At 37.2% G+C, this 22,466-nt stretch overlaps 1 protein-coding gene across 4 annotated transcripts in view; it reads left to right on the top strand.

Annotated features, from left to right (window-relative positions):
• Positions 1 to 22,466, top strand: part of LOC110466692 (sorting nexin-14-like) — a 40,250-nt gene that overhangs the window by 9,803 nt on the left and 7,981 nt on the right. Inside the window, exons 13-29 of one of the 4 annotated variants that reach the window (XM_021523390.1) lie at positions 1,217 to 1,337; positions 2,651 to 2,806; positions 3,385 to 3,442; positions 4,218 to 4,284; positions 6,303 to 6,361; positions 7,243 to 7,278; positions 10,506 to 10,573; positions 11,074 to 11,138; positions 11,649 to 11,856; positions 12,174 to 12,207; positions 12,453 to 12,502; positions 13,911 to 14,014; positions 14,433 to 14,535; positions 16,152 to 16,192; positions 18,402 to 18,472; positions 19,307 to 19,524; positions 19,912 to 20,076. In XM_021523390.1, coding sequence (XP_021379065.1) covers positions 1,217 to 1,337; positions 2,651 to 2,806; positions 3,385 to 3,442; positions 4,218 to 4,284; positions 6,303 to 6,361; positions 7,243 to 7,278; positions 10,506 to 10,573; positions 11,074 to 11,138; positions 11,649 to 11,856; positions 12,174 to 12,207; positions 12,453 to 12,502; positions 13,911 to 14,014; positions 14,433 to 14,535; positions 16,152 to 16,192; positions 18,402 to 18,472; positions 19,307 to 19,524; positions 19,912 to 20,076 — 1,624 coding nt within the window. Of the gene's footprint in view, positions 1 to 1,216; positions 1,338 to 2,650; positions 2,807 to 3,384; positions 3,443 to 4,217; positions 4,285 to 6,302; positions 6,362 to 7,242; positions 7,279 to 10,505; positions 10,574 to 11,064; positions 11,139 to 11,648; positions 11,857 to 12,173; positions 12,208 to 12,452; positions 12,503 to 13,910; positions 14,015 to 14,432; positions 14,536 to 16,151; positions 16,193 to 18,401; positions 18,473 to 19,306; positions 19,525 to 19,911; positions 20,077 to 22,466 lie in introns of all 4 variants that reach the window. The other 3 variants (XM_021523381.1, XM_021523409.1, XM_021523399.1) reach the window with 3 other exon arrangements.

The following is a 22,466-nucleotide window of genomic DNA, read 5'->3' as shown; positions in this document are numbered from 1 at the left end:
TTTGTATTTTACGTTCCAAAGATCAGGGCAAAGGTCACTGTTGCTATTAAATCATTGTTATTTTGCCAGCTGATCCATTTTCATCAGTTTACTGACATCAGAGGCAAGGGGCGATTCATGTCTTACAGAATTTCCTAGTTTAAAAATTTTATGTCAAAAGAAATATTGTGTCCTAGGCTAGGTATTAAAAAGAAAAAAGATGTAAAGCCCCATCAATCAATCAATCAGTATTAAAAAAAAAATGTTTCAGGTAATGTACATTTTTTATTTGTGCATAGATGTATGATGAAATTTTTTAGTAAGAATTGTTTTACTGCAGTGATAATTAAGAAGTGATGGGCAATCGGTTTACAATCATAATCAATCACCGGTTTGTAATCGGAAGTAGTAAACTGATCGATGATTGGTTGCACAATCAGCTTATAATTTTAAGGGACTGAACACCAGAAAAAATGAGCACGCTACTATTACATGAATAGACAAGAGTTGTAAGCTATACATAGGGTTTTGTTCTTTAATAATGAATGGATTTCAAGCAACTTTTATGCAGTTTTGTGAATCATATAGTAAAAATCCTAAGAATATATGACTTTCAATACATACTTTACATTGTATTTAACACTTTGATTTCACTAATGAACCGATTATATTGATTATGGAGTTTGATAATTGGAAATGGTCGTACGCATGGATATTCAGAAAAAGTGTTTTTCTCCTGCCCACACAACTCCAACAACCCAGGTGGAGTATAAAATGGTCGTGGGTGGATGATGCGGTATCTGTGCTTTAGCATTCAAGAGAGGTGGCACTATAAATGATGCCGTTGGAAGCACGGTCCCACTACAAACAGAACACAATACATCTCCAGCACACACGCAGGCATACACACATAGGGAGATATTAGCCAGGTGACATAGGACTAGGAGTTAAGCTCCTGCGAATTCTTCAAAATTTGTAATGATTTATGTATATGCTCATTGTATTAATTGTATATCTATGTACTGTAAAGCGCTTTAGATTGACTTATGTTAGCTAGATAGGGCGCTATATCAAATGCTGTATATTGTTATTAATGGCAAACCGATCAATTTTCGAATATAATCGATCCTCAGCCCACCACTATGATTAAGCAATATCACCTTATATTGAAAATAGTAGAAGTAGTTAAGACTATAGTGATGATAAGGCTAATGTATAACTTTATAAATGTCGACAGTGTCTACACCACGAGCTGAATGATATCATCGGTGGTAACAACCCTAGTCTGCTCTACACCTTCATGCAGTTCCTGAAGCGTGAAGCTGCAGTCAACGTCCTACAGTTCTGTCTGGCATGTGGTAGGTGTTACGGAATGTATCATAATCACTAGATCATCTCAAAAATTATCATATAGTAAAACGTTTTAGACACTGACATGGATGAATTATTCAAGGTCACTCATACTGACTGAATCTTTCCTTCAAATGACGTCATTTGACTTAGGAACGTCCATCAATGATCAACACCATGCCATATTCTAATGAATCATTAGTTCTCACACAAATCCAGTGCCTCATCTGTGTTCTCGTATTTCCTGTAGAAAGTAAAAAAAAACTATGTGTGAGAAACTTTGTTTTTATGTGATTTCATAAATAAATGTAAAAGAAGTTCACGAGTGATATATGATAAGAGTAAAACAATAGGATAACACTGTAATTCATTGTAGCCTCATATCATATATTGTATAGTATTGATGGTCTGAGGTATTTATCAAATATTGTATAGTATTGATGGTCTGAGGTATTTATCAAATATTGTATAGTGTTGATGGTCTGAGGTATTTATCATAATTGTATAGTGTTGACGGTCTGAGGTATTTATCATAATTGTATAGTGTTGACGGTCTGAGGTATTTATCAAATATTGTATAGTGTTGATGGTCTGAGGTATTTATCATTATTGTATAGTGTTGACGGTCTGAGGTATTTATCATAATTGTATAGTGTTGACGGTCTGAGGTATTTATCATAATTGTATAGTGTTGACCGTCTGAGGTATTTATCAAATATTGTATAGTGTTGACGGTCTGAGGTATTTATCAAATATTGTAAAGTGTTGATGGTCTGAGGTATTTATCATGATTTTATAGTATTGACGGTCTGAGGTATTTGTCATAATTGTGTAGTGTTGACGGTCTGAGGTATTTATCATAATTGTATAGTATTGATGTTCTGAGGTATTTATCATGATTTTATAGTATTGACGGTCTGAGGTATTTATCATAATTGTATAGTGTTGACGGTCTGAGGTATTTATAATAATTGTATAGTGTTGACCGTCTGAGGTATTTATCAAATATTGTATAGTGTTGACGGTCTGAGGTATTTATCATAATTGTATAGTATTGACGTTCTGAGGTATTTATCATGATTGTATAGTATTGACGGTCTGAGGTATTTATCATAATTGTATAGTGTTGACGGTCTGAGGTATTTATAATAATTGTATAGTGTTGACGGTCTGAGGTATTTATCATAATTGTATAGTATTGACGGTCTGAGGTATTTATCAAATATTGTATAGTGTTGATGGTCTGAGGTATTTATCAAATATTGTATAGTATTTACGACCTGAGGTATCATAATTTACATTGTATCATTTCTTTTTTCAGATGACTTTAATAAACAAGTACTCAATCCAGAGCTATCCCAGAGTGCACTTGTAGAGCTGCACAACCATGCTAAAGATTTGTACCGCTGCTACTGTGCCAAAAATGCACCTGATAAAATCAAATTTGATGAGGAAATTGTCTCAGAATTAAAAGATAGTAAGTTATTAATCAGTTTGTCGATAGATATAATACAGTAAGTTATTAATCAGTTTGTCAATAGATATAATATAGTAAGTTATTAACCAGTTTGTCAGTAGATATAATATAGTAAGTTATTAACCAGTTTGTCAATAGATATGATATAGTAAGTTATTAACCAGTTTGTCAGTAGATATAATAGACATTACTACTTCCACAATGAAGATAAGAGGACTGCAGTCATTTGTCTGTTTTCTGTGTGGTTGGATCTTTTACTATAATTTCCAAACTGCCAAAGATTACTTGATGAAACCTGAAAAGAAGGCTTATAATAACAATAAGGTATGCTGAGCACCCCCATGTTCTGCTACCTCATGGTCGCACAAAGACGTTGGCATTACTTCAGTAATTATCTGGACTATAACTACTTATATTTTATATAAGTTTGTACATAGGAATACATTTGAATACGGCATACAACTTTGTCACCTTAAGGTCAAGGTCACAAAAAGATGAAATGCCAAGGTCAAAGTTATATGAAAATTAGTTGAACATTGTGTTTTGTATGAGTGATATATAATTGTTTTTACTTTCAGTATTGGAGGGACCACCTGAACAGGTTATTCGGCTCAGAACCTCTACACCATTGTTTAAGTAAGAACTCATTTACATCTAAATTGTTGTACTCCAGGGTGACACAAATATTACTTTTGCTAAAATGTGTTTTGAAAAGTGAATTTGCCTATGAAAAAATAAAAAAAAAATAAAAAAAATCTGTTTCTCTGTTTAAAGATACTGTATACCGGGAAACTTACGCCGCAGTTTAACTTTCGCCCCTTACGCCTTCCGATCTGAGGGCGAATTTAACATGACGGCGAAAGTTTAAAAATAAAATATGTATACAACGGCACATGTTTTGTCACTATTTCGTCTACACTGAGGCTTAACTCAGGGACTGTATATGATGTGATTGGGGTCCAGTGTGTGTAATGCAACCTTATGTTTCATAATAAAGGATTGACAATTTGTTTAATTTTTTAATTACTTACTATTTTAAAAACACATCATTTAGCTACAAATATTAACATGAATGATAAGTGTTCGTCAGAGAGGCCATAACGGGGAATTTCCACTGATGTAGGGCAAACTTAACACTGGGCAAATACGGACTCTGTCGATGAAGGGCGAAAGTTTTACGGGGCGAAAGTTTCCCGGTATGCAGTAAATCTGCTGCTATATATACACAACTTTAATACACTGTTGTCACAATCTAAAATAGCTGGTTCCTTTTCCTTGGGGGAAAAATGGTAAAGGTATATAAAATATTATAGTACTCTTTAGAGCCATAAACTTTTATCCACATGTATACCTGGTATTAAGTAGCAGTTTTAGCTGTGATCATATAACATTGTATAATACTGTGTTTCAGAGCTTATGAGCACGCCTACAACCTCCTGGAGCAAACCTTTATTCCCCTGTTTCACCAGAGTGAGGAGGTAATTACTGATACAGGCTGTCACTTATGTAATACATATGTACTTATAACTTGTTGTATCGAAATACTACAGGTACTAAAACAGGCTGTAACATTGTAGTATTACAGGTACAAACAGGTACAAACACAGACTATAATATGGCAGTATGACAGGTACAAACACAGGCCGTAACAGTTTAGTATTACAGGTACAAACAGGTACAAAGACAGACGATAATATGGTAGTATGAAAGGGACAAACACAGGCCTTAACAGTGTAGTATTACAGGTACAAACAGGTACAAACACAGACGATAATATGGTAGTATGAAAGGTACAAACACAGGCCTTAACAGTGTAGTATTACAGGTACAAACACAGACTATAATATGGTAGTATGACAGGTACAAACACAGGCCATAACATTGTAGTATTACAGGTACAAACACAGGCCGTAACAGTGTAGTATTACAGGTACAAACAGGTACAAACACAGACTATAATATGGTAGTATGACAGGTACAAACACAGACTATAATATGGTAGTATGACAGGTACAAACAGGTACAAACACAGACTATAATATGGTAGTATGCCAGGTACAAACACAGACTATAATATGGTAGTATGACAGGTACAAACAGGTACAAACACAGACTATAATATGGTAGTATGACACGTACAAACACAGACTTTAATATGGTAGTATGACAGGTACAAACACAGGCCGTAACATTGTAGGATTACAGGTACAAACACAGACTATAATATGGTAGTATCACAGGTACAAACACAGGCCGTAACAGTGTAGTATTACAGGTACAAACAGGTAGAAACACAGACTATAATATGGTAGTATGACAGGTTCAAACACAGGCCGTAACATTGTAGTATTACAGGTACAAATACAGACTATAATATGGTAGTATGACAGGTACAAACACAGGCCGTAACAGCGTAGTATTACAGGTACAAACACAGACTATAATATGGTAGTATGACACGTACAAACACAGACTTTAATATGGTAGTATGACAGGTACAAACACAGGCCGTAACATTGTAGTATTACAGGTACAAACACAGACTATAATATGGTAGTACGCCAGGCCTCTTGCATAATGAAAAACGTCCTTATCTGCCAAGCTTCGTTTCCGTGCAATACCTACAACAAATGTTAACCGATTTTTCAAACTTGGTCACAGAGTTAAATGCCTTAGGGCTCGGCCAAGTTCGATGACCACTTTCAGCGGACACCATTTGGCAGAGTTATGGCCCCTTGAATAATGAAAAACGTCATTATCTGCCGTTTCTGTTCATTAACTCTCGCAAATACTATCTGATTGTCCTTAAACTTAGTAACAGGGTTCAATGCATTAAGGGCTCGACCAAGTTTGACAACCACTTTAATCGGACTCCATTTGGCAGAGTAATGGCCCCTTGATTAATGAAAAACGTCATTATTTGCAGTTTCCGCTTTATAACTCTAGCAAATACTAGCCAAATTCCTTCAAACTTGATAACAATGTTTGTGTTCCTCTGTCTTTCCACCCATCTTGGGCATTCTTTGGTTTTCGATTGATAAATGCTGTAGATATTGTTCAGATGTCTACCAAATTCCGTATGCACATCAGACTCATGCTAAGTTTGCCGACCGATGTGCTTTGTGCATATTTACGGATAATCAATGAGGTATAGGTTGTTGTTTTTCTTCAAGTTAAAAGCTATACATTATGTCTCAACAGCAGGATACTCACATGTTTAAACCTAACCTCAATAATGTTAACCTACAATATATCCTGCAAGTGGGGGATATGAATTCCACGAATTTGCTTGTTTAAGAAAATAGGTCGAAATATGTTTGCTTTTTATTGTTGTTAAAATTTGTAGGAAAGTTTCATAAAAGAGGGGAATGTGCCGGTATTGCCATACTTTTAGAGGGTATTGACCAATGATGTCCTTAATTAGCATAATAGACTGGTAACTGAACATTTGTTGTCGTAGTATTATAATAACCTTGATGTGACCTTGTTATTACAGTATTATGAAATGTTGTGTGGTAGCCGTGTCATGTCTCAGACATCAAGAAACACTCCAAGGTAAGTCTAACAGTCTAACATTCTCCAAACTAAACTCTCATGGGAAATATTGCTCACTTCTACAACCATCATCAGAACATTAAATGTGTAATATGTTTGAAGTCATTCCTTAATACCATTTAACTTTTTATCTCAGGAAAATAACAAATACCTGGACTCTTTCATTAACATGTTCTGCTCTGGATTAAGAATGTTCTACTCTGGATTAAACTTTTGTATTAGTTAGTGCAGTGGTCTTAACTATTCTTTCACAATGATGTTACGTTTTGTACTGAATTATAATCAGTAAGAATTTCTTATTAGCCTGTTTGAAGTTACTTTACTGTAAATTGAAATCCTGACTTTGTAACTGTTATTGGTTAGTTACTACTGGTGATGTACCTTGTGTTGACAACCAAGCTGTGTTGGTGTAGTTTGATAGTTACTCTCAGTAAACATGCTTTTATCAGCAGTTATCCTATTTACAATAGACAGCTCATGTGTATTATATCAGAGATTTCCAACTTAGCCATGCAGATTATATATCTCTGCCTTGTTTGAAAATATAAAAGGTAATATTTTCCCACATTTTTTTGGACAAAATTTTGTACCAGGTAAATAATCATAATGGATCAATTTGGAAGCACAATTATTGTTATAAAAGAGGTTTAAAACTTTATGACTAAAAGCATAATAAATTATAACGAAAGAGGTGTAAAAACTTTAATTGTTGATAAAAAGATGTTTCATTAGATGTTCTTCTGTTTCAACTTTCACCTGCTGAAGAGATAGCGTGTAAACAGTACGAATATTCTAATGAATAAATAACAACAAAATATATGTATAAACATTGTTTTCATGTATGATGATATATGCCATCACTTTGTGACTTTTCTCCACAGCAATCAGTTAGCCCCACGACAGCCCAATAATTCTAGGTATTTCTGTGCTGCCTGTTAACCATGTATAACCATGTGGTCCAAGCCATTAGCTCAGTATTGTAAAACAGTATACAGAGAAACCCTGTTATCTCAGAATGGTTGTCATCTGACAGCAAAAAGACCTGCAGGATTTTTAAAGGTTTCCATTGAGTAAGATAAATGGCGGATGTATAAGGTCATCATTTAAAAAGGATTTGTGGTATTGTAATGGGAGATGTTAAAGAGATCTAGAGGATACAACATTTTTCCATTCTGAGTATCAACACGGTTTCACTGTACATTCAGTATGTATGTCAGTAAGGTGTCAACAACTGGTCATAAAAATGGGTACAGTATTTTCAAAATCATGTTTGTGAAAAGAATTCCAGCCATTTTTCAGCAGTTTACCTATATGTATTCCATAATATTTTGATAATACAGAAATGTGTAAGAACATGATTTTACTGAATGCCCTATTGATAATGACCAGTTGACAGAAATGTACAGCAGGGGGAGGGGGTTATCATCCATATCATTCAAAAACATCTCAGTCAACACCACCATAGGAGAAAGCACTGTACCTTTAATAGAAGTTTTCTCTTTAAATAATTTAAAAGAAGGTTATTAGGTAAATATTTGGGCAATAATACTGTGATTTATAAACGATCTGTTTTAATTCTGAATCAACAGTCTAATGATATCATTAAAGTGATTAAAGTTTGTTTATGAAAAAAACATGTATTAAATATGAGAAAATTTAGCTTGATCCAAATTTAAAGTCCCTGACTGTACATCATTGACCTGTATGGCATGGCATTGTCCCAGCTCAACTAGTTTGCTATATTTTGAGCTCCGTTAAGCTAATCATTGCATGGCTTGAAAACATCCACATTCATTTCTACATTCTTTAAAACAGTTTTCTTTTTCTTTGTTTGTAACACCCCAGACTAGTAGTGTTTGGTCCTGGAAATTAACTGAGATGGATGGCCCTGTAGTTACAGCTTTATCCCTGGGTGTGTGCCGTTAACAAATGCAAGCTAGATGATGGTTCATTACAATATCTTGAGCTTATAGTTGTGCAATGTAGTGGAACTGGACTGGGTCGAGCACCATTGACCAAGTAGCTTTATTGGTTAGAGCTTCTGCCTACAGCTTGGAGGTTCTGGGTTCGAATCCTGGTCTGGCTGTGCATTTTTTCTTCTCCTATTCCAAAAGAAATCATACAATTTTGAATGATGTATCGACCCACTCCTCTAGCATTTATATGATGTTTAAGCCCCTGCCATTTATAGTGTTACCCATTTTTGTCCCATTCTGTTCCATCCCAATTCAGTGACATCTCTCTAGCGACTTTATTTATTAACAAAGTTTGATAAAATATTATACAAAGGTAAATTACCAGAATACCTCAAATGAGACCATATTTCAGGGTTCCCATGTCCAAGCTGAGGTTATTGTTTCTATTTAAAGAAATTTGGAACCAATTCAGCGACATCATATGATTAAATTTTATACCTTAAATGGGTTTGTATTTCAGGGTTCAAAGGTTAAGGCTAAGGTCATCATTACTATTTCTAAACCTTAACTTCAGTTCAGTGATATGCTAGCAACTCCTTTTTCTTAACCAAATTATATCTAACTTTATACAAAAGTCATGTATGAGAATACCTCAAATGAGTTTGCATCCAATGGTGAACACAAAATTGTCAAACAATGACACTAACTTGCATGGGAGCAGGGCATTCATGTCTTAAAGACATTTTCTAGTGTTTATTATTTACTAACCAAGTAATGAGTAAGAAATACACTATTTTCAAAGGTGATTTCTAGTTACATATTTCAAAATCTGAGTATTTTATCAGGTAAGTTCTTGTGTGGTTTTAAGACACACCTTTACTAGGACCTTTTTTTTTAAATTGATTTGATAATTAATTTATAAGATATTTAAAAGAAAAAACACTTTTCCAATTAACTGACCTTCAGTAAATATGAATAAAAGCCCTCCTTCAGTAAATGAGTGAAATGGCTATGATATTAATATAAACTAATATGGGTAGCATTATCTTACAGGCATGTGCTTGCTTTTTGCTAGGCTATGTACCTGTTACTTGCATTTGGTAGGCTGTGTACCTGTTACTTGGTAGGCTGTGTACCTGTTACTTGGTAGGCTGTGTACCTGTTCCTTGGTAGGCTGTGTACCTGTTACTTTGTAGGCTGTGTACCTGTTACTTGGTAGGCTGTTCACCTGTTACTTGGTAGGCTGTGTACCTGTTACTTGGTAGACTGTGTACCTGTTACTTGGTAGGCTGTTCACATATTACTTGGTAGGCTGTGTACCTGTTACTTGGTAGGCTGTGTACCTGTCACTTGGTAGGCTGGGCTTCGTTATACAGGAGCTCATTAGTTACATGTACGTTTTCTGGTGGCAGGTTTACATTGCTGTAAAATCATTGAAACTATACTAAAGCATGTTAAATTCTATGCTTGCTTAGATTATTAATAAGTTATCATGAACCCTAACAAATTTATTCCTGCACTCAGTTTAATAACAAGGAGAACCATTTTTGGTGTTCTCTTAGAATTTTGTTTGTCATCGAAATCATTTTTCATGTGTACAGTGTCATACATTTTGTCTGCATTCTAATGCAAAAATGGTTCTTTATGATGTCTTTACACTCTAATAGCCTTATCATACCTCAACAATCGTCTCAGCTGTTACGAATCATCCATTGGTTAATTACTCACTTATCTAATTAACACAAGAGTGGGTTCCGAATATCTTAATGCAATTTTGAGCTGTAGTAATGTGATGTCATTCCAACCCATTTGTTGTTAAGTTCAAGTTTATTGGAAGGAAAGTTTGATATTGATACAGGATAATCATGAATGCAAATGTACTGCAGATAATATGATACATACCACAGATGTATTTATCTGATCTTGCAGATAACATTTATTTATTGTGCAGACATACACCTCAGCATGAGGGCTGTACACATTCATAGTTCTATTTGGATGCAGGAAAACTTTGCTTTCTACTGTTAGATAAACACAAGTGTAGTTTGGCTTACTCATCTCATGTTTATTGTAATAACAGGGGAAATTTGATTGGAGACAGCATAGATTAGCTGGGGGAAACATTAAGAAATCCCATAAAATATTTTATTATGAATGGTAATATAAATTTGGTACATTTATTAATGACACATAAACAGGTACACTAACCAAGGTTAAATGTTTTGTAGAATGCCAAAGAAAAAGGAGTTTGGATTGTCAAATATCGGGCACAAGATCAAGGGAGTTTTTAAAAGTAGTAAGTATACATATTATACAAAGTACTTCACCCAATATCGCCCTACTTTTTATTTAAAAAATGCCCGTCAAATTTGACGGAAGTATTATGGTATCTGGTTGTCCGTCCATCCGTCCGGTGTAAACTTTTGTTTGTCCGGCAATCTCCTCCTACATTTTTCGACCAATCTCTTTGAAACTTGGTATACATTATAATCATGATATGAAGTTGTGTCTCCCTTAAAGAATTTTGATTCAACAACTTTTCCAAAAGTTATTGCCCTTTGTTTATTTCAGTATTTGATTTTTGTCGGGCAATCTTCTCCTACATTTTTCTACAGATCTCTTTGAAACTTGGTATACATTATAATCATGATATGAAGTTGTGTCTTTCTTAAAAGAATTTTGATTTGACGATTTTTGCAAAAGTTATTGCCCTTTGTTCATTTCAGTATTTGAATTTTTGTCCAGAGATATAAAATCTGATATTGATTACTGTGACTGTTAATGTTGATTTGACAGCGGCGGAGATGAGAAGTCTCCCGGAGATGGATAACTTTGAGGATGCAGACACGGTCACTATTGCTGTAAGTAATGGGAGATCAGATGTAAACTTCAGATAAAAGAATTTTATGTCGAATCTACATACATTTCTTTGTCAAAGATCTTGCAGAATATTGAGACATTTCTGTTTTTTCCAAAACATTGCTTACAGCTGTTTTAAAACTTAACAAACAAAAAAATGCTTTTAAAACATTTCTCGAAATTGTGACTTAAGAGACCAACTGTCTGAAGACACTTGTTAGTGACTACCTGCCTAAAGAGACCACCTGTCAGGAGAGACCTTCTGTAATGTGACCACCTGTCTGAAATAGACATACCACCAGCATTGATTAAACACAGGTTATGAAAACATTCGTTGGAAGAATCAGCAGTCATGACCACAGATTACCGAATTTAATCATTTTAGAGTAGATAAGAATTCTGTAGCCAAAAATTATCGCCAAACTGAATTTTTTGTCGCCAAATCTGAAAAAGTGTTGCCATTTGGCGACTTGGTGATTGTTAATACGAGCCTTGTTTATTTTCCTGAGCAGTCTTGCAGTTCCCTTGACGACGAGATCCCAGAATGCATGGCTATGGAGGGTTCCTTCCAGGAGTTCACATTGCCTGACCTGAGTACATGGAGGGTAACCATCCCCAGGATAGGGGCCAGACCAGATCCCGAGAACAACAAAAAACAATATTTTGTGTTCATCATTGATGTACGGAGAGTAGATCTTGCACATAACATGGGAACCAGAGGTAGGAACAGCAGCCGTCGTCATTGGTTACAGATTATAATAGAGTGAAACATGATGATGCACAAGTTATGATATGGTGTATTCACTGCATATTACTAGTTGTGTAAATAATCAGTCATATCCTTTCATCATAAATAGACTGTAATTGTGTGATAGAAGCGGTCTAAGTTATGAAAAGGATCTGAAGATCTAAATCATTGAATTATCATTCCTGTGATTGATTAGTTGTATTAGAAAGAAGATAATTTGTAGAATATTTACTCAGAGCTTGACTTACCTGATATATCTGTCATCAGCTTCCACCTCTACTCCCTACAGGTGTTCCAGCAAAAGAAAGCTGGGTTGTGGCTAGGTAAGATGTTTTTAAATGTTAGAATGTTTTGTAACGCCTACTTGATATATCTTACCGTAAACAATTAAGTGGTTATGTCCTCCTTAGTATTTTCTTCACTGTAAGTTTCTATGATTATCATTGTCGTTTCATGCTATATGAACTTATTACAATAAAATACATTAAAATTACTAAATAAAACTGGGTTAAAACTAAGCTTCTAAACCACAACAAAATGATTAATGATGTTTTGTTTTTAATTCCAGGAGGTATCCGGAATTTTACGTACTGGAAAGTAAATTACTGGAATTCCATGGTAAGAAGAAAAAAGTGACTAATCTGTAATGTGTTTACGTCCTGCTTTCATTTAGAGACATTAGGAAGTAACAACTCTAGGGAAAGGTAGCTTGACCAATTTTGGGTTGGGAACGATGTACCTTGCTGAAGCTTCCTATCATGCATGTATAATTATTTTGAAATTACAAGTGCAGGTATATCTACATTTGTAAAATTACTGTTTTTTTAAGTCACCTGAGCTTTAGCTCAAGTGACCCATTGCTATCCGTCTTCGTCCAGTGTCGTCCGTCGTCCGTTAACATTTTACATTTTCAACTTCAGCTGAAATACTGGCCAAGGGATTTCATTAATATTTCATGGGAAGGTTACTGACATCTCCCTGACCAAGTGTTGTTATTTTTCGGGTCGATCAGAAATCCAATATGGCCGCCACGGCCGCCATTTTGAAAAACTATTTCAAACTTAAAGTCAAGTTCTGCTGGGTCGATTGAACTGAAACTTGGTAGGAATGATCGACTTATGATCCTTACAAAGTGTTGTTAATTTTCGGGTCAATCAGAAATCCAATATGGCTGCCACGGCCGCCATTTTGAAAAACTATTTTGAAGAACTAGTCAAGTTCTGGTAGGCCAATTGAACTGAAACTTTGTAGGAATGATCGACTCATGGTCCTGACAAAGTGTTGTTATTTTTCGGGTCGATCAGAAATCCAATATGGCCGCCACAGCCGCCATTTTGAAAAACTATTTCATACATAAAGTCAAGTTCTGCTAGGCCGATTGAACTGAAACTTTGTAGTAATGATCGACTCATGGTCCTGACAAACTTTTGTTATTTTTCAGGTCGATCAGAAACACAATTTGGCTGCCATGGCCGCTATTTTGAAAATACCTATTTTAAAGTTCTAGTAGGCCGATCTAACTGAAAATCGGTCTACGAATGATCAGCTCATGGTCCTGACAAACTTTAGTTAACGTTATACTTATCAATTTTTTACTCAAATTGGTACATATTTCAACAACAAAAATAAATACTGTAGGACTCACTGTTAAGGCCCATGGGCCTCTTGTTTTAGTTACTACCTGTAGAATCAAGAGTGATCTGTCATATCGACATGGATATATTTTGTTCAGGGGACATATTTTGGCTATACAGTATAATAGCTATGGGTTTATACCGAATTCCAGGGGGACTGAGAAACTACAGTAGTTAGCTGGCTCCAGAAAAAAAAACTTGATGTTGAGTTAGATGTTTCGTAATCAGCAAACATAAATATGACGTCAACAAGATCCTACAAGTGTGTTTATAGTATAAGTGTGTTACTGTATACACACAGGGATATTTCTGTGATCCTTTACATTGTAATGTAACAGGAATACCACCAACTATGGTAGAGAAATTAACACTGTAATGTACACTATAAACAGGTGAACTGTTGGCAGACTGCCCTCTTCCTGCCAAAAGATCATTTGGAACAGGCAAACAAGACTTCATAGAGAACAAGAGAGACACGTTTGAAATTTATCTCCAGGTAGGTTACACTCAATAGAAAAGTAATGTGAGAGCTGTTAAAAAATGTGTACAAGGGACTTAATTAGGTATAATGTTTAGGTGAATTTTATATATAATCATGGTACATGAACTCTTAAAGAAGCTACAGTTTCTCAATTCACATTTGCTATCAAAGAAGCCAAATTACTGTATTTATTTTCAGAACCAGTTAGATTCATACCTTATAAGGAATATAATTGTTAGACCTTGCCCTCTTTGTTTCTATTTTTAATTGATTTCCATTACCCACTTCCTGTCTAATTCAATTGATCGTCCTTTCCCGGTAATTACCACAAAGTGAGTACATGACACAATAGACAGTAAGTTCCTTATAATGTGGACGTGTTAGAATCGGTTTTTATAAATCATAGTGCCTAAACAACACTTGGTTGTTACAGAAATTATTGACCAAGCCATTCCTGAAGGGCAGTCAGCTACTGTACACCTTCCTCACAACGGACCACGAGTTTACCACAGGATTCCTACCCGACATCAATCTAGGTGAGTTTACCACAGGATTCCTACCCGACATCAATCTAGGTTAGTTTACCACAGGATTCCTACCCTTAATCAACCTAGTTGAGTTTTATCACAGGATTACTACCCTACATCAATCTAGGTGAGTTTCCCATCGTATTCCTACCCGACATCAATCTAGGTAAGTTTCCCACAGGATTCCTACCCTTAATCAATATAGTTGAGTTTTATCACAGGATTACTACCCTACATCAATCTAGGTGAGTTTACCACGGCATTCCTACCCGACATCAATCTAGGTTAGTTTACCACAGGATTCCTACCCTACATCAATCTAGCTGAGTTTACCATGGTATTCCTACACGACATCAATCTAGGTGAGTTTACTACGGGATTCCTCCCCGACATCAATCTAGGTAAGTTTACCATGGTATTCCTACCCGCCATCAATCTAGGTGAGTTTACCATGGTATTCCTACACGACATCAATCTAGGTGAGTTTACCACGGCATTCCTACCCGACATCAATCTAGGTTAGTTTACCATGGTATTCCTACCCGCCATCAATCTAGGTGAGTTTACCATGGTATTCCTCCCCGACATCAATCTAGGTAAGTTTACCACAGGATTCCTACCCTTAATCAATCTAGTTGAGTTTTATCACAGGATTCCTACCCTACATCAATCTAGGTGAGTTTACCATGGTATTCCTACCCGACATCAATCTAGGTGAGTTTACCATGGTATTCCTACCCGACATCAATCTAGGTGAGTTTACCGTGGTATTCCTACCCGACATCAATCTAGGTAAGTTTCCCACAGGATTCCTACCCTTAATCAATCTAGTTGAGTTGTATCACAGGATTCCTACCCTACATCAATCTAGGTGAGTTTACCATGGTATTCCTACCCGACTTCAATCTAGGAGAGTTTACCATGGTATTCCCACCAACATCAATCTAGGTGAGTTTCTCATGGTATTCCCACCAACATCAATCTAGGTGAGTTTATCATGGTATTCCTCCCCAACATCAATCTAGGTGAGTTTATCATGGTATTCCCACCAACATCAATCTAGGTGAGTTTACCAGGGGATTCATAACCATCATCAATCTAGGTGAGTTTACCACGGGATTCCTCCCCAACATCAATATAGGTGAGTTTACCACAGGATTTATAACCATCATCAATCTAGGGTTTATTGTAAATCGAGTCTGAATGTCTAGCACAGCTGTTCTTCAGGTCTTTCCCAGTAGCACAAATATTGAATGGGGAAAAAAAGAAGAAATTTCAAGGTTTTCAAATGAATCATATTTTTTATTGAATTGCTGTAAAAAATTGGTAAGCACAACTTTAATTCAAGAAAGTCACTTTTAGTGTACTGATCTAGGTCCCAAAAATCCGAAAAATTGGGTAAAATATAGCATGCATATGTAATCCGCATAAAACAGTTTACTCCTTCCCCCCTCCTCCTCTAATGTGGAAAGAATCCAAAGAATAGTTAAAGATCATTCATTACTATTCAAATAGAGCATTGGGTGACAATAAGAACTGTTGTATAGTATAACAGCTGTCACAGCCTCACCATTTGTTGCTATTTGATGTGATAATAAACTTTTTCTGTTTCTTATTAATTTTAGGGAAAATGTTCAAGGCTGGAGCCATGAAGCTTGTTAAAGAGGTAAGCAGACGCTATGGGAGGGTATCGGTCTTTATATCTTTTGTCATTATATACTGAAGGTCTTTATATCTTTTGTCATTATATACTGAAGGACTTTTAAAGACATGATAAAGCAACAGAGTTGTAAAGTTTATTTTACAAGTTGAATACATGTATTCCAATTCCTTTTTTCGAAGCTATATTTCATCAATTTTACACCAACTAAATTAAATGGATGGACAAAATAAGTATTTGCGACTATTACCCAGACTTGAAACTCAGGTGTGACTAGCGCTCTTTACAAATCTTTCAATATCTTGTTGAGATCCATAAGTGTTGAAGCAATCAGTAGTGCTGTTACATGGACTGTACTGCTCGTGGCCTGGGGGAATGTGAGGCGTTCCTCTGTTAATGCATGCTTTAAAAGTTGACTGGATTACAGCACTGTAGATGTAAACCACCCTATAGATAGGTCTGGAGGGTGATTTATACAGATTTAAACAAAAATTATTATGTAGGAATTGTCTTTTTATATTTACAAACGAGCTTAATGCGTTTTTACTTAAATAAATAGGTAAAAATGATACCTTGTAGTACAAAGTTATTGCATTGCAAAAAATCTGAGGTCTACTTAAGGTGGCTCCACACTTTCGCAATTAACCAGCAAAATTCGTTGAAACTTTCATATAATGGTTATGCAACTATGTAGAGTTAATTTTATGAAAATCTAAACATTCCGATAGTTTGGGGAATTTTTTGGAAAAAAATACCAAAAAATTGAATTTTCGCCACTTTTAATATTTTCCGTTTTTTTTGTGTTTGGCATTGTTCGGAACAATAAAAACAATAAAAAAAATGAAAAGAAGCATTTATAATTAATCCTACAAATATTTTATTTATCGCAAAATATGTAACACATGTTACACAAAGTGTTTTTTATTGAATTTGAACGGATAAAAGTGATTATCTACAAGCTAAAAGCAAACAGGACACACAGATCTATACATATAGAGTGGGAAATTGAACAAAATATACACAATGGCTTTATAATTAATTTATTTTACATTTTACAATCACTTTGATCCGGGTGAGAGTTATCTTCCTTGAAAAAAATCGGAACTTTTTGCAGAGGGATGACATTTACACAATGACAGTTGTCTCTGTTTACATATAACAAATGATGGAAATAAATCAAAAATATGATATCAAAATTATCAATTTATTGTTCTTTAATGGAACCAAATTACCCTCAGTCATGTACACTTTGGACATCATTCCACAGTCCGCTAACTCACGGTATATTTATAATTACATGTCAGGTACATATGTGACCAGAGGCTATCGCATGGTATGCCGTTCTCACGTGCCCTCACACATGCATTTCATAGGTATCTTGATATTTTACAAAACATTATTTTCACAGAGTAAGTAGACTACATTTGTAAACACGATTTAATCGACAGAGCGAAACTCCCTCAGCTTATGAACTCGTGTAAGCACGTGATATGCACATATGAGGTTGGTACGTCCGCATTCCATGTGTTTCCTATATGACCTTCTTGAGGTCGTCTGGTCTCATGTCACTGTCTTCCCGTGAGTCTGTTTATGTCAATGAATTGGAAAGCTTTATTCCTGAAGTACGTGTGATTATACATTTCCCGGTAAAATCTCGATATCGGGTGTTGACATATCATCGGCACGCACGTGTACTATTGTTTACCAGGGGCCTGTTCGTTTATGCGGAACAACCGGTTTGACCGTTTATAAATGTAACAATTCCGGGTATAAATCCTGGCGGACCTACAAATGTGTATGCAAGACTTGCAAGGCTTTCTCAAGGCTCGCCTGAAAGCAGCATCAGATAACTAGGTCTTACCTTAACCTTAAACGAACAACAGTGGTCCGATCGGTTTGACCGTTTAAACGCAAACGGCCCAGGTGTTACTATAATTTGCCCTACGATATTGAATACCCGATACGCAAAACGGAAATGACGACACGGTGTACATGCACATTTCGATCAAGATAATTGAGTCCGAGCTGTACTTTTTCCGGAAGTACGTCACGAAAATGGACGCTGATGACGATGTGTCGAGCCACCTTAATTCCTTTTTCCTCCTCAAAGTCTTCTCTTTCATTTCTTCAGTAGCAGTATTGCCTAGTTAATGTACCTGATGTGCAGTTTTAAGATAATGAAATGTTACAATTCTTCTTGTATTTTATTTTTCAGAAAGGACAACATTTGGACCCCTTCCTGTGGTCATTTGTACAGTCAACCGAAGTCCCTAAGCCTAAATCAAGGTAAATCTTTAACAAATGACATATTATAAAATCTTTTATTATTTTTGTAAGAAGAAAGGCATCTTCAGAATCCAAACGTTCTGCTCTTGTTACACACCCTTGTAATATTCCATGCCAACATCTAAGGCTTTAGGTGCACCACCTTGTATATATACTAGAAGTTTGATAGACTATAGGAATTGTGCAGCAGCCTAATGTTAAAAACTGACAAGTTTTGAAGTTGAGTGTAGCTCATTTGTAATCTTCAAAGAACATATATCGTTCTAGCATTCGGTTATTATTTGAAAATGCCATCTATTTTATCATGACATGTTTTAACTCATTCACCCCTACATGTTTAAACTAGACCTACCCAGTCTTTGATTTGGTAAGATTCAAATGTGACTTTAGGGGTAAATAGGTAAAGGTTTTAGAAAAGATATGGGTCTTTTTTACAGCGTAGTCGCTTTACCATCGATTTGTGGACAACTCGTACACATTTTACAGCTTTGTGTGCATACGCTTCTCTGGTCATTTGTCTGAGGAAGAGTACATACCACACTAGTCATCGAAACGTCACAAAGAAACACTTATTGGTTGTGTAACAAGAAAATGTTCATAAAGATATGTGTCTCTAGAGTGGAAACCTTGAATTTCAAAGACAGAACAAAAGAGGAATGTATATTTTGAAAATAGATAAACCTACCTCCAATAAGGGAAAATAAATTCACAATGCTTCATTCAGAGAATAGCATGTAATATGGTCCTTTCTCTCTATTGCACACAAACCCAAAGATTATGGCTAGTTTATGAGGCTTTCAGTAGTCTGCTCACACCACCTCTTTATGCTGACAGTAAACTGGAGCGGCGAGGATCTGATGTCTCTCTCAAGTCCACGTCAAGTGAGAAACTCTGCTGTAGTCTGTACGAGAACAATGCTAACTACTCATCCGATAGCATTGCGTCTAGTCAAACGTCCAGTCTGGAACTGGACTTCTCCGCAGCTACTGGCCAGCAGGAGTCGAAGGACAGACAGGATGTTGAGGGTGTGTTTGATGCTCTTATCTACCTTGGTAAGTGATCTTTTCCGACTGCACAACAATGTTTATGCATTTTGATGAGAAAGTTCTCGTATTATGTAATAACGAAGCTTAAAGAAAAGTGGCTTCGACTTCTGGTGAATCTTTTGCGAACATTGCAGAGTAGATTAATTTTATGTTGACGTTTATATTTTTACACACAAACATTGCAATATGGATAACTGAAGTGAATAATCAATACCTCTTCATTTTACTTTAATAGTTAGCTCTTTATTGTCTTTGTTAATATTCAGACATAAAATATCAATGTTGGTAACCACCCATTCCGGGCATATTTAAGTGGTCCTTTTCAAAGTCCCCTTTTGCCTTCACTTGAGTCACTGATATATATATATATGAAGTTTGATATGAATGTTTCAGCACGGTATGTGTACAGTATACCAGACTGGTTCCACCATGTCATGATGACAAGCCGTATCCTGTTTAAGTTGACCCTTGAGAACTATCTGGAGTGGTACATACAACAGAAGGTGGCGCAAGTCACACAGGAACACCGAATAGTCAGCCTCGTCCATCTACTCCGAGGTATGACCTCTTACTGTCACTTAACCACTGTCACTATGACACATGTCTCTCAGTCACTAAACCTCTGTCAGTCACACAGGAACACCGCACATCGTCAGCCTCGTCTGTCTACTCCAAAGTACAACCTCGCACTGTCACTGAACCACTGAAACCATGACACATGTCTCTCAGTCACTAAACCTCTGTCAGTCACACAGGAACACCGCATAGTCAGCCTCGTCCGTCTACTCCGAGGTACGACCTCTCACTGTCACTAAACCACTTTCACTACTCTGAGGTACGACCTCTCACTGTCACTAAACCACTGTCACTATGACACATGTCTCTCAGTCACTAAACCTCTGTCAGTCACACAGGAACACCGCACATCGTCAGCCTCGTCTGTCTACTCCAAAGTACAACCTCGCACTGTCACTGAACCACTGAAACCATGACACATGTCTCTCAGTCACTAAACCTCTGTCAGTCACACAGGAACACCGCATAGTCAGCCTCGTCCGTCTACTCCGAGGTACGACCTCTCACTGTCACTAAACCACTTTCACTACTCTGAGGTACGACCTCTCACTGTCACTAAACCACTGTCACTATGACACATGTCTCTCAGTCACTAAACCTCTGTCAGTCACACAGGAACACCGCACATCGTCAGCCTCGTCTGTCTACTCCAAAGTACAACCTCGCACTGTCACTGAACCACTGAAACCATGACACATGTCTCTCAGTCACTAAACCTCTGTCAGTCACACAGGAACACCGCATAGTCAGCCTCGTCCGTCTACTCCGAGGTACGACCTCTCACTGTCACTAAACCACTTTCACTACTCCGAGGTGTGACCTCTCACTGTCACTGAACCATCTACTCCAATGTACAACCTCGCACTGTCACTGACCCATCTACTCCGAGGTACGACCTCTCACTGTCACTAAACCACTTTCACTACTCCGAGGTGTGACCTCTCACTGTCACTGAACCATCTACTCCAATGTACAACCTCGCACTGTCACTGACCCATCTACTCCGAGGTACGACCTCTCACTGTCACTGACCCATCTACTCCGAGGTGTGACCTCTCACTGTCACTGACCCATCTACTCCGAGGTACGACCTCTCACTGTCACTGACCCATCTACTCTGAGGTACACAGGAACACCGCATAGTCAGCCTCGTCTGTCTACTCCAAAGTACAACCTCGCACTGTCACTGAACCACTGAAACCATGACACATGTCTCTCAGTCACTAAACCTCAATCACAAAGGAACACCGCAAAGTCAGCCTCGTCCGTCTACTCCAATGTACAACCTCGCACTGTCACTGAACCACTGAAACCATGACACATGTCTCTCAGTCACTAAACGTCTGTCAGTCGTAAAAAGGAACACTGCATAGTCAGCCTCGTCCATCTACTCCGAGGTACGACCTCTCACTGTCACTAAACCACTGTCACTATGACACATGTCTCTCAGTCACTAAACCTCTGTCAGTCACAAAGGAACACTGCATAGTCAGCCTCGTCAGTCTACTCCGAGGTACAACCTTTCTCTGTCACTGAACCACTGAAACCATGACACATGTCTCTCAGTCACTAAACCTCTGTCAGTCACAAAGGAACACTGCATAGTCAGCCTCGTCTGTCTACTCCGAGGTACAACCTTTCACTGTCACTGAACCACTGAAACCATGACACATGTATCTCAGTTACTAAACTTCTGTCAGTCACAAAGGAACACTGCATAGTCAGCCTCGTCCGTCTACTCCGAGGTACGATCTCTCACTGTCACTGAACCACTGAAACCATGACACATGTATCTCAGTTACTAAACTTCTGTCAGTCACAAAGGAACACTGCATAGTCAGCCTCGTCTGTCTACTCCGAGGTACGACCTCTCACTGTCACTGAACCACTGAAACCATGACACATGTATCTCAGTCTCTAAACCTCTGTCAGTCACAAAGGAACACTGCATAGTCAGCATGTCTGTCTACTCCGAGGTACGACCTCTCACTGTCACTGAACCACTGAAACCATGACACCTGTATCTCAGTTACTAAACTTCTGTCAGTCACAAAGGAACACTGCATAGTCAGCCTCGTCCGCTACTCCAATGTACAACCTCGCACTGTCACTGACCCATCTATTCCGAGGTACGACCTCTCACTGTCACTGACCCATCTACTCCGAGGTGTGACCTCTCACTGTCACTGAACCATCTACTCCGAGGTACGACCTCTTACTGTCACTGAACCATCTACTCCGAGGTGTGACCTCTCACTGTCACTGAACCATCTACTCCGAGGTGTGACCTCTCACTGTCACTGACCCATCTACTCCGAGGTACGACCTCTCACTGTCACTGAACCATCTACTCCGAGGTGTGACCTCTCACT

Source organism: Mizuhopecten yessoensis, unplaced genomic scaffold, assembly GCF_002113885.1.
Source record: "Mizuhopecten yessoensis strain PY_sf001 unplaced genomic scaffold, ASM211388v2 scaffold1689, whole genome shotgun sequence".
NCBI lineage: Eukaryota > Metazoa > Mollusca > Bivalvia > Pectinida > Pectinidae > Mizuhopecten > Mizuhopecten yessoensis.
The sequence above is the reverse complement of the archived record's forward strand: the minus strand, read 5'-3'. Positions and strand labels throughout refer to the sequence as shown.